Genomic DNA, 13,816 nt, shown 5'->3' with positions numbered 1-13,816 from the left:
AACAACTTAGAGTATTTTTTTTAAAAATAAGATTTTAGGTAAAAGTTGAAGGAAAACGGTAACTAAATTGCAAAACATCTCGAAGAGTTCTCAATGTATCTTTAATTCAGTAATAAGCAGGTGTTATCGTATGTTCAAGTACCACTTGAAAACTCAACTGTTCGCTCAAGTTGCATAGGCAACTTTCCCAAGCGAGAGTCATCAACTAATCCTGGAGAAAGAGTGGAAGTGGGTGCGGACAGGTGATTAACAGGACAAATTAAGATAAAATTAGAAAGCATAAGTTATTAAGAATGCATACAGTAAAAAGTTGACTGACAGTAGAGTTAAACACTACATACATGAAGTTCCTTTATTCTTCTGAATGCATCAGGGTCTCAGGAATTCACAGTTTTGCCACTGGGTAAAAAGGTATAGTTCAGAGAACATCAGATGTCAGGCAAGTTTTTCAAGCTCTGTCCTCAAAATGAAATCACTATAAATGAAGTACCCAGTATATTTCTGACATTCCACAGTTGAGAGGAATTAAGTTTAAGATGTTCTACAATTAATATATTGCAAATGTTTATACTGAAAAAGTGAAGTAAGCAACTTTCCAGCCTCTCTGCATGGAAAGGGCTGTGTTCAATAAGCGAACAAGTGCGTGTACACATTTTGTGACTACGCCACAACTGGGTATAAAATAGTGTCAGTTTTAGTGATGTCCCAACTTCATTTTCAAAACTACCGACATTACCTTGACATGGAAAAGAAAGTTATGCCATACTAAATTCCTTCACTGTATCTCAAGCTGGTGCCAAAGGCATTGCTCTTCTGTGAATCACTCCATGTATTTTGGGGCATTTTTTGGGTTTTCCTTTTTTCTTCTGGGGGGGGGGTGGGTGGGGGTGGGGGGTGTGGGGGGGGTGGGAATGGGGTTTGTGGAGTGGGTTCAAAAGCTACTTTATACCAGGAACTTGTTTAATATTAACACCGTGCACTTCATTATCTTTGTACGAACCTTCCCTGGACTCAAAGGGCACCTTAAATTAACTCACACTAAAACACTCAATATAAACTGGCAGGTGGAAGAGCTATGATACGTAACCAGGATTGTTTTAAAACTTCACATTCCTTCCAACTTGAAGCATTTTAGAAACAAGCACAATTTGCACCACTGGTGAAGCAATAATTTCAACTCATCTAAACTACACGGTTTATGATTCAAAAGAATTAATAGGTATCTATCACTTAGTTTCAGCAATTTTAACGGCCCTATTAAGCTAGTGTTTCAGCATTGAATAGTGGCTGGTCTGGTTGAGTTCACTACATCTGCCATAACAAGTCATATTTTAGATTACCCAACAACAAAAGTTTTGAAAAATTTCTGGTTTTAACAGTATACTGTGTAGCATTGAACTTTCAGATGAAGGTTAAATAAGGCAGGTTTCTCAATGGTGGCATGTTATCCACCCATTTGTAGAATTACTGAGTCTGGTGTGAAAAAAAGGTAGCTTGGGGCTTAATTCCATCATTGCAGTATCTATTTCATTATTAAACTGTTATTAGCCCATGGTTAAATGGTCACTTTAACTCGGTATAAATATATAATATTTAAATTTTTAAAAAATTTTTTCCTTTTTCAACAAAAGGGTACTACGAAATACAGTTCTTAAATACAAACAGCTACTGAAAAGAACAGATGCTACTTACACAATCATAAAATACATGTAGCAGCCAGCTGTCTTCTGGACAATGAAACTGTAAGTTTGATGAATGCTAATCTGGCATGTGTCAGCACTGCCACTGCAAAGGGTAGCATTGCGTCTTCCTGATCACTACTTCTGCTTATTTCTGCACCTTTTCATCTTACAGCAAGTTTGCTTATATACTGAATTGAACAATGAATTAATCTGGCTGAAAAATAACCGGACAAATCACTTTCCCATCTCATTCACATTCCCTGTGATCAACAGGTGCTTCCTCTAGCACAAACAGAAAGATTAAGTTTATAAAGTTCAAACTGGTACCAGAGATACAGCACAAAAACTGCTGTGATCCAGCTAGCTTCCCGTGCTGTTTCCAGCAGGGAACAGCAGTAAATATTAGGACAGCTTTTCCATTGTTTCCTGGCTACAGAAGACAGCCATTTCATCAGAAGCCAACTCAAAACAGAAAATTATCATTTCAGTACTCATAAGTAGCTGCTGTTTAGTATTTTTTATTAAGTTGAGGAGACACGAGTTGGACAGCTGTGTGCCAATAAACCACTACACCTGGACAAAGCCTTATAACCATTTGGTATAGGGCCATACAAAAAATCAGCTTTCAATTTTCAGCATCTCAAACCACACATTGACTGAATGCCTTTAAGTTTCATCACCTGTATTTAACTAAAACAGCACTTTAAGAGTCCACGGGCTAAAACTAAAAACTTTATTTCCTACCTTAGCACAAAGTAATCAGAATATTTGATGGAAAGGTTTCAATGTTGTCATTGTGAGTGATGACATACATCACTTGCAGTTATTCACAATAAACTAGCTGCAACTGCAAAAAAGAAATCCTATTTATACAGCTTTTCAAATTGCTGCACACCTTCAAAGCTACTAAACAGACTGTATGAAGTAAAACACAATTCACTTGATCCTTCCTAATTCATATTTAAAGAAAAATTAAGTATTTTGTAAGAACACTCTCAGACCGCTTCACAGGAATTTGTGAACTACATTTATAGCCTGACAACTACACCCTCTTCAGCAGGAAGCATTAGATGTGTCACAGGAAACTACCAAAATCCTAAATTATGGACTGGTTTGACCTTATAGTAAGTCTCCATTCAGCCTCCTCAGTTAATGATGGATTTGTGCCTCAGAGCATAGGGATTTAGAATCAATTCCACATATAAACACCAACACCCTCCTTCATGAGTAATAGCAGCTGTTATCAAAATCATTATAAACCTGTTTGTCTAAGGTCTGGTGTGACTAAGATCCATGAAGCTAGAGAGGAAATCTTTTTCAGACATTGTTGTAGGTAGGGTTAACATTTTTCCATGAGAAGAATTTCCAGCCCACCTTATTAACACGGATAGAATGCACAGGCTAAGCTAAGAGCTCTATTTTACAGAAGAGTATTATGGGATCTTTCCCAAGGACAAGATGAACCTGCTCAAGTGGACTGAGGTGTGGACTGCTCCTAGAAAGAATGGCCCCATCCTCCTTCCCTCACCCCTTCAAATCATACTGATTATTCTTGCTGCCAAACAATTTTCAGCTGGATCGGTTCCCAGATCCTATTCCTTGCATGGTTTGAAGACAAGTATTGCCCAGCACAGGGATGATGCTGGGAATGCACTCAAGGCCAGATCCTCTCTGCACCAGTAAAGGCTTTGCTAAGCCTAAATTAGCCATCAGCCTGCAGCTGCAGAGTGGCAGCATTAGATTGAAACTAAACTTCACTGTCTTGCAACCTTGCTGGAGATTTAATTTCAAAGTGGAGAGATTTACAACATAAGGAGCCCCTGAAACATTCCACTCTGCAGTCTTGTTTATTAGAACAACTTAATAGCAAAGACTAGAGATTGCCTGTGAAGCTACAGCAGAGGCAGCAGCAAGGACACTCTTCTTTAATTAATAGAACTCCCTGGACTAAAAATCACACCCAAAAAATGTGGTTTTAAGGATAGGACTTCAAATTCACAATTTGGACTGCAGTTCTACAGCAGTTACAAACACAATCCTAATGCTAACCTTTTGGGCACACACACTGAAATTCAGTCATTACACCACACACCTCCAGTAGCAACACTTCATTCCCTGAAATTACAAGCTGGCACAGAAGCAGAACACGCACTCATAAAACATTATTCCTATTCCAAACACAGATTGAGAAGACCTGGTTTTACCTTTGCTCTGTCAAACTTCCCATGTTTCTACAAATGGCTAGCAATTACTTATCAAGTTCTAATTACTTAAAGTGTAACTGAAATAGTTAGAAAACCATGCGCATTACGTGTTCCTAAAATATATGCAGTGGTGCTGCAAAGGAGGGAGTCAAAGAAACAAAGATACAGACACAAGTATTTTAACTTTCTTCCTGTTTCTCCTCTGTTACACAAAAAGCAGGCAATTCTTAAATACAAAGAGATCTTCTTAAGTGAAACCTACAAATTATACTTCAGTTGCTCACACTGAATATCTAACTTCTGTACTGGATCTTACAATCGTATGTCAAATGCAAGGCACAGCAAGTCTTGTAACAGCAATTATGTTTTCCTCAAGTCAAACAACTGCTAAATTACACAACAGCACAGAAAACAGATGACACCATTACACATGAAACAGAACACTTTTTTGGCTGATTTTGTAGTTTCAAATGCAACTTGAAATTTTACTTTTTCTCAATTAAATCTCCTAGCCAGTTTGGCATAATTTTTGTAAAAAAACATGCCAAATCTGCATTATAAAATCAGAATCAACTACCATTCTGTTCTGAATATGATTCCATTGTTTAAGCTTCAAAGTGCATTAATAGTTACCACCAGAATTTTGCACCAGTGCTTACAAGCAACAATTTCACACTTAAACTGGACATCAGAGAAATACTTCACAGAAACTGTAAGCACTGCATTTGAGTGTATTCTAGCTAACGCTAGTTTGATGACTGTATTTCGCCATTCACATTTCACTATAATTGAAATGCATACATGAATAAAATATTTAAAACAAATACCTTTTAAAATATCACTAACCTTCCATGAGCATGAAAATCTAGGCGCAAGAACTGATCTTCATGTGATACTGCTCTTTTGGCACGCTGGTGTTTTTGGTGTAACAAATCCACATCGTAAGACAATCCTTCATAATGCCTAATGTACTTATTTAGAGGATTTCCATACTGGCCTGAAAAGAGAAAAAAGTAAGGTTTAGCATGTTTGAGAAATCATTAAGGTTACAACCAGGTATGGCAGATCTGTGGTGCAAAACAGTTGGTGATAAGGACCCAACTTCTACATTATATTTATTTTAGCTTTCTTTTTTTTCCCCTTGCACACTTCAGATTCATTCTACTCTGGTCCCACAGACTGAGTCAGAGTGCACTGGGTGGACCCTGGAAGGCATCTTCCACTTTAATATCAATCAAAACAAGTATAGTTCATTTACTCCAGAACTACATTATTGTAGACAGAAGTGCCTGAGAGAAATGCACTCCTGATCCAAACACAAAAAGTGCAACCATCTTTCTTCTGGTTCTCTAGAAGAATTATACTTCCAGCTTCACATGCCAAATATCCAGAAAAATTAAATCCCCTGCCTCTGCACATTCAACACTGATACTCTTCACAAGTCTTACCACACTTCGATATGAAACACTATGCATGAAAAGTATTTCATCTACCTGCCAAAAATAAACACAGATGTCGTGGAAGGAATTAAGATGAAGTGATTCAATAACTGGGATCAGAGACCAAGACAGACAGAAGGTTCAACAGTAGAAAATAACATGGAGAAATAGAAAGAAACAAAATGCAACACAACTTGTGGAGCAAACCACTGTGTCTTTGCAATGAAGGTAGTGCACACAGTATATTTTAAATACACAGTGAAAAATGATGTTTAAACAGGTTCTGTATAAAATATCCAATCATGAGGCATTAATTTAGATATCTGTATCTAGATCTACAGTCAAGAGTGACATCGTTTCAGTGGTTCTGGTTTCAAAGCCAGATTATATATGACGCAAATTATAACATGTTTCTTGATGTACTAAACATTAAAGCCAGCAAAGAACAAAGAATTAAAGATATTAAGTGATGCGTAACATTTCAGAGCTGAGGGATAATTGCATGTTTTGATACATAACTTTTATCAGTAGTTAGCATGAAAACATTCGCCCTGTCTGAAACAAAGCCCTGCAGTATTCTTCTATACACTTTACGCAACAAACATACAATCAATTATTTTCTCTTGTAACTCCATAGAAGCAACTGTTTCTGAAGAACAACTCAAGTATTCATTACAGAAACTACCTTGTGTATCAAATCACTCAAAGGTAAGCACTGTCTCTTACGGTGTTACTATGCAAAAAGGCAAGTTTTCTTTTAAGCATCCTGTGACAGCAATATATTGCCAAATGTATTTGTAGAAGGAATGTTTCAGCATTGTCAATGTTCAGTAAAAATTTCCACACAAGTTTTTCCCCTCCATCACCCCTTTAATAAAGCATATTCCAAAACTTTGGAAGGTGTTTTGATGAACTATGTGTTCTTTATTGAAAAAAGTCATCCCTAACTTTTTAGTTCACTGACATGCAATGTGACGACACAAAGACAAACTGAGTGCAGTAAATGGATCACCATAATTTTTACAAGTAGTAACACATCATCTTTCACAAAAAGGACACAGACATTCAACTGTCAACCACGTCATTTATGAAGAGACAGGCCTAACTTAAAACCTGAATTGTCTATTGAAAGCTGTGGTATACAAACACAATATTATCTACGCTAAGAATATGAAACTAAAATACAGAACATTCAAGCTGCTGGTTTTCCAGTTCCAAGTTGAACTGGTAATCTTCAAACATATCCTCATGAAGAATGTAAGATTTGCCTCCGTATCATAGGAACTGCATTTATTTCATAGTACTTACTACAGCATTCTGAAGGTTGGGCAACCACAATCAGTGGCATAACATTATGCACCAGTTTCTGCTTCAAGGACATATAATTTTTTTCCCCCCTTTTCATTTTCTGTTTTGTTACTTTTTTCACTGTATGTTGTTCTTGAATTGTGTGTATGCAAGTGTTTGCCCCATTGTTCATGGCTCCTCCACCTAGCTTCAAAGCCCTCCTTCCTCAACCTCCTCCTTAAGGGACAATTTTTTCAGTTTATGCTTGATTTTTCAAGAACCTGACTTGGACTATCATCTTTTTTTTTTTTTTTTATGGAATAAATATCAAAATGCAGCATTTGAAAGATCAAATAGAAAGTCAAATCTCCCAAGTTTCTCCAGAATTCTTAATTCTGCAAGAAAAAGCAGGATATCTCATAATCAGTTTAACCTCAGACCAACCTAAAATGTGAGAATTCTCAGAGATTTCATGCAATGTTTTTCTACAGATATATGTACTGACAATGTCTGGGGAGGCCCAATGAGACAAGTGTAACCTAAAGTTTTGCCTCAGTCGTGTAACATTTTCACAATTAAAAGAATCTGTTATTGTACTAAGAATACAATTTTATAAGCAAAAATACAAATTTTCCTTTCACCGTATTAATTGTCATGAGGGCTTCTTTAAATGAATACCAATTTCTCAGTACCTCTGTTTCCTTTCAAGGGATCAAACCATCTGATCACCAATAAGCTCAATGAGCAACACAAAAGATGACCAAGTAAATTAATACTTCCAAATGCACTGCTTGCATTTAGAAGCAATGTGCACAAGGTGATACTGCCACATCTTTTTAAAATTCAAGTAATGATATATATGCAGATAAGCTGCATTTCCTCACAGTACTGTAGGCTTCTGCAAGTGTTGACTCCTCCTCATTGATGGCAAACACAGTCCAATAACTAAATTTCACTCTTGTTTTCCTCTCACTCAGTTTCAAAATACAAGTCCAGTCTCATCCAGCTTTCCAGAAGCCAGAAGGGTGTCTTAAACATGCGATTTAAGCAAGTCTACATGAATTCTAATCCAAATAAGACAAGGACGAACCCAAAGTTTCAGCAACAAGCATGGTGAATTTTGAGGATGAAGGACATTCTCCCTGTCTGATGTCTCTTTAATCACTTCCAACATAATCCCACAAAATTAAGCAGAAACACATCCTATGGCCCAAGAACCTCTATAAACCAAACAAGATTAGCTCCAGTCCACCTGTTATATCAAAATGATGCACAATATACATTAGCCTGACTACAGGTACATGTTTTCCAATTCCTAGTATATGATATGCCCAGAGGGGTCAACATTAAAGAAAACAGGCTTCAAAATTGAATGATCAAAGCTAAAAGTGAGCTAAAGTTTTAATTTTAAAATGAACCTAAATCTAGAATATGATACTACTAACTCACTTTAAAAACTTTATCAAAACTAAGGAGTTAGTACGCTGCAGAACATGTAAACTTCTGTGCTCCATAATCCCAAGGCTATTTAACAAGCCAAATTATCTTCAGCTTCTCTGTGGTAAGGGGTTTCTAATACTGCATTCCTTAAACTGTTGTAAGCCTTTTTTTATTCCCTCAGTATTGCAAGGTACTCTTTCAACAGCTTCAGGCACCTAAAAGAAAAAAGTTTTAAAGCATGACAACTTACTGACTTTGCATCTGATCCAGGTCTCACGACCACGTGCAAAGTTGAGAAACTGCACTCAACTGAGTCACAAAGAATAGTTTTTAAGTGCTAACTACTGTAACAAGACAGCAAAAGGCTGCTAACATTAAAAAGCCTCTGCTAAGCAAAAGCACAGAGGGTTTTAAGCAAAACCCCTTTTTCTTAACCAAAACGTATACACTTTCTGTTGTCACACAGGAAAACAATGCTATTTCTCTTCCCTTTGTGCAAAACTTAAAAAACTCCTTATGCTTTAAGTACTCTCATAGTGAGCACTTAACACAAACACTCTTGCTGCTCTCCTCTTGCCAAACCAAAGCAGCTGCCTATCACCTGGAGTACACGCTATTTCATAGCTTTTCTAGAAAGGGACTTCAGACAGGGTTGAAATCAAGGCTTCAAAATGAACATTTACTTTCATGTCCAGAAGCATGTATAACTTTAACATTGCTATAAGGTTCAAAGTCTGCAACTGATACGCAATCTCCTTCTAATAAAACCAGTTACGTATCAAAAGTTATTATCTTCTTCACAAAGGTAGCTTAGTAAGTAACTCAACCTCGCTAACAAAAGAATTTACTGGATCCCATGACAAAAGTTCGTTAAACTGGAAAGACGACTTCACTGAGGTGCACAAGGCAGGTACTACTGCTATCTCCAGCTTTTGTAATTAGAAGATTCTAAGCAAAAATGAAGAAGTCTATCACAGGATCTGGGAGTAGTGCACCCCAAGAAATTGTTACAATAGCACACACACAGATCTCAACCTCTGTGATAAACTACTTTCATTATTTTGTTGTCATTGAAAAACTAGTTTTTTTTTTAATAGAGACTGCAAGAAATATCTTTTCAAATAAGGATACAATCAGGAAGTCTACAGTAAGGAACACTGAACCATGAACATCTAAATATAGTTTAAGGGAGCTGCTCAACAAATTTCCTGTATCATGTTGCCATCAACCAAATATCAAAGACAGCATGATGCCTTTCCAGGCAACCTACTGGAGTAAGCTGATGTTATACTTCACCTAAATGCTAAGCAAGTGGACAGAAGCCCTACAGGATAGAGATACCTGAGAGTGACAAAGGGATGGCTTTTCAACCTGACAGGATAGTCTTCTGAAGACTTCCTAAACCAGATGTGGCATTTCCTATGACAAAAACCCTCCAGGAATGAAGCTTTATTCTCATGGGCTTAGAACTAAATACAAGGAAGGATTTTAGGCAGAACTAGTCGCCTAAACAGAGAGCATTTAGGTGAGTGACAGTCTCTGTGAAAGATTTCTGTGTATGAGTGTCTACAGTTCTTCAGCATCCCTATGGAGCTGTAAAGAAAGTATCTACAGTTGTTCTGAACGGACACAAATCCCACCAGCCAGGCAGGGAATCTGAGGCATACATTCTTACCTTCTAACCAAAGGGTGCAAAGAGTAAAAACATATCACCCATGGGATTGTAGCTATAAGCCTCCTGGCGCACCTTGAGCAGCTACATATAACAATTGTTTGGTGGTCTATGTTAAAAGATTTGCTGTTCAGTTCATTCAGGAAGGTTATTTTCCCAGAGAAGACTACAAAGACTTTCCCCCCCACCACAGACAAAACCTTCCCGGTCTGTGGAAATGAAACAGTACCCACAGCAGAGGAAAACATGCCAGGGGACACTTAAGCCAATTGGATATACAGAAGTCCATGGGATCATATGGGATGCATCCAAGAATGCTGAGGGAGCTGGCTTATGCCATTTTAAGGCTTTCTACTGCCTTTCTGAAAGGCTATGGTGATGGAAGGGGGTGCCTGACAGCTGGAAGCCAAATTTCATCCCCATCTTCAAGGAGGGGGGCCTGGAGACCTACACAGCGGTCAGACTAACCTCAGCATCTGGGAAGATTTTGGAGGAAATCCTTACAGAAGCTAGCTTCACACACATAAAGAAGATTGGTAATAAACAGTACCAAAATAAACATAAACATCTATTAAATTTATATATATTGTGGTACAAGATGACAACATGTAACTTCCCATAAGAGGATAAATCAAACATGCACAGCTCTAAACAGTGAAGTTTATATCAAACCACTCAGATTAAGACTTGCATGACAAAGGCAAAAAGTTCAAATACAACTCAAGTTTGTTAGTGGAAAAAAGCACAGAATACAACATGATAGACTATCAGAAATTGTTCAGCAGCCAGGCTAACTTACCAGGCAACTCTCTTTACTGCAAGTGTCATCGCTGATTTGCAGATTTGAAATGCCAGTATATGATAAATATCTTTCAGATAATTACTATCATAATTAAAATTAAGGTAATCAAAGCAAGTTGTACTTTTTCAAGCTGTTTTCAATGTAAAGTTTGTATCTCTTTAAAAATGCTCCCTTTACATCAGACACTAAAGAGTGTACCCAGCATTCAGATTTAGCACTTCTGCGCTTAAGTATATTGGAAGCCAGTAATCCTACCATATACCTCCCAACTTTAATTTCACTGAAGGCTTTATTCAGGCTGTAGTTTCATAACTGCCAGCAGAAGGGCAGGTCCCGCTGCCCTTTTTCATCCACTCCATTTCTATTCTTCCCTTGTGCTGGCACTAAAACCGATCCAGCTGAAAAATATACTTTCTCTTCTGGTCAGGTTAGTTATTGGTGAAAAAAAAAAAAGTGCTACCAAAACATCAACTCAGGATCATTTCCCCTTCACTGAAAACTCATATTTAGGGCACAGTTACACAGCAGAGCACCACCACTGTAAGCAGTACACAGGTGTCTGTTTCTTGGGGGTTTTTTACCCTCTTCTTCCCCACCTCCTGCAAGTCCCAGCTCTTCCTCCCCACTGGGCTTAGGTCTGCACAATAAACCAACGGAAGTCACATGTCTGTCAGGAAATGATTATCAAACACAAGAGGCAGTGAAAGAGGAGAGGTGGGAACGCATGCATGGCCAGGGCAGGGTCACCAGACAGCAGTAACTCATTACAGTGGCTCTGCCATACTGCGTAACTGAACCTTTAGATCCTTTTAAAAGCAAAAATAAACTGCAATCTTCGGGTTTTGTGCAATGGTATTTAGAAGTTACTACCTAAACACCTGATTTCATTTACTTTTAATTACCATGGGCATTTCTGAAACAACCACCTGACAGCTGCCTTTACCAGACACTATCTCATCCAGCCACAGAAAATTTGTAATTTTTTTTATTTTAAACCCCAGATAAATGCTGGAAGCTGACTGCCATGTTAATGAAGGCTAGTATTCTTCTCAATTTATAGCAAGGATGAAAACTAAATCACTCAGATGCCGATAGCTCATAAATGCCTTCCCACAACTCCCCCATGTGTCCAGAAAAAAACAGAATTTCTCTCATGCTCACTGGGAAATAGGCAGTTCAATATCCAGCAGCACAAGACACTAAGATATAACTTGGAAGTCCCAGGAATATAGAAGACTGTGTTGTACCAGTGAAATAAAACAGTTTACCATAGATTTGCTATGATGTTCAGCATCTGATCAGCCTAGCCAGAGCATGATCACACTTGTTAAATCCAAGCTTTTTGCAGGTATCATTAGTTGTCTTTTACATATTTTCTATCCCCCTCCCCTTTTTTTTAAATGGCCCTCATGCAGAAGGAGAGGTTCTATCAGTTATTTCCATTCCTTAAAGATCATTATGTACGGATAATTAAGTACTGTTTAATATACCTGCGTGTATCTTCATCACATGCAACAAAGCATGCTACTAAAAGCTGCAAATAATATTGCACAACCTAAGTACAGCTTTATACATGCCAAAATTATTAACAGCACCAGCCAGTGAATAGATCCCTTAAGCCAAGAAATTCCAAGGCTACTGGGGCAAAATGCTGAGATTAACTTTTAAAAAAAATATCTTACCTTCTAGTATACAGTGTCTACTTGAGATAAATTCTACCTTTCCCCAATTACTTAAAAAAAAAATAAAAATGGCATGGCTTTTTCTTCTCACACTATTGAAACTGTACTCAAACTGACCTACTGGACCACTTGCTTTATGGTGGTCTTATTTACTCCGTGGTAGCAAAGGCAGAAAAACTTCTGAGAGCACCCTAAAAGTGATCTAATACCAAAATCTGATCAAGCACGTGTTTCAGAGCCTATTAGACCAAATTGCTGATAAGGCATCTGTTTTAGCCATAAACCACAGAGATAGTTACAAAGCAGCATAGCACAAACATTGCAGTAGACTTCATTAGTGCAGCAATGCTAGTGATTGCTTTTGATTACATTCCTTTTACCTAATTTTAAGAATAATATAAGCTACAAAAGAAATTAAATTTTTCAAATTAAACAGAAACTTCACTAATCTTTCTCCTCAAACAAACCACACCTAAGTTATGCTGTCCCCTAATATTTTGATTTTGTGATTCACGCTTCACCATGAACTGAAGTTACAATTGCTTCTGTTAATCTATTATCTACCTTTGTATCTAAAGACTATTACAATAGAGTAAGGCACAAAGCCTTATGTAATTCTGAAAGAAGAGTTCAAACTCAGGTATCCTGTAAAATATTCCAAACATAGACTCAACACACAGAAGAGCATTTTTTTAAAAAGTACAGATTAATGGAATTTTCAAAATTATTACTATTTAATACTTATATGGTTTAAAACTAGACAACTTTACAGATAAGTATAACAGCTTCAAGATTTGTGTAAAACTAATGAGCACAAGGTGCACAGTACACCAATGAAACACAGGGAAATTTTGGGGGTTTTTTTCAGTTGTTTTCCATTTGCGCTGCTCTCACAGTAACATCCTTAAGAACCATGAACTTGCCCTTTTTCACAAAGATATTAACGCCTGCCTAGAAGAAAAGCATGCAAATGAAGAACCCTATTTTTCTGTAAATAAAACCATTTACAGTACTTAAGGAACTCTAGAAATGTGAACGCAGTTAAAACAGGAAATTCTAATATTAAAAAGTCATTTTAATTCAACACAGAGTTATGATAAATCTTTCACAATTACGTTGAGACTTTTACCAAAAGTTTCACAGGATATTCTAGAGATGTGTATCAGACACCATTTCTAGATTTCTATGCAGCATTATTAAACTTTCTTTAAAGATTTATCTGTACTGCTAAACACCAAAAGATACTGGCTTCTGCTACCTGCCAGTGAGGTGTGCTTCCTAGTGCCAGGAATGTTGAAGGAGCCCGTTCTTCTCTCAAAGAAATAAATTAACATTATTTTTTAAAATAAAATACACCTCACGAGCTTGCTTCCATATATCCAGAGGACTATACTTTACATGCTTACTGTGATTTTTTAACTTTAAGGCATGGTTGCCTGCCTAGAATTAAACAGTAGGAACAACCCTCACAACTGGTTAATGAATCGCTTTGAATTAATTCTGTGCCAGCACTGTTTAGTTCAGAAAACAAAGAGGCCTTGAAAAGTATGCCAATAATTAAGTCTGAAATGTCTTGATGGCTTACAAGAATTTATGAGGGGAAAGTCA

The 13,816-nt window shown here is 37.3% G+C and overlaps 1 protein-coding gene across 1 annotated transcript in view; it reads right to left on the bottom strand.

Moving 5' to 3' along the window:
• ADAM10 (ADAM metallopeptidase domain 10) overlaps positions 1-13,816 on the bottom strand; it is a 51,666-nt gene that overhangs the window by 36,502 nt on the left and 1,348 nt on the right. The window contains exon 2 of the mRNA XM_063346029.1: positions 4,733-4,883. Coding sequence (XP_063202099.1) covers positions 4,733-4,883 — 151 coding nt within the window. The remainder of the gene's footprint in view (positions 1-4,732; positions 4,884-13,816) is intronic.

The sequence above is a fragment of the Chroicocephalus ridibundus genome, chromosome 9 (assembly GCF_963924245.1).
Source record: "Chroicocephalus ridibundus chromosome 9, bChrRid1.1, whole genome shotgun sequence".
NCBI classification, from domain to species: domain Eukaryota; kingdom Metazoa; phylum Chordata; class Aves; order Charadriiformes; family Laridae; genus Chroicocephalus; species Chroicocephalus ridibundus.
The sequence above is the reverse complement of the archived record's forward strand: the minus strand, read 5'-3'. Positions and strand labels throughout refer to the sequence as shown.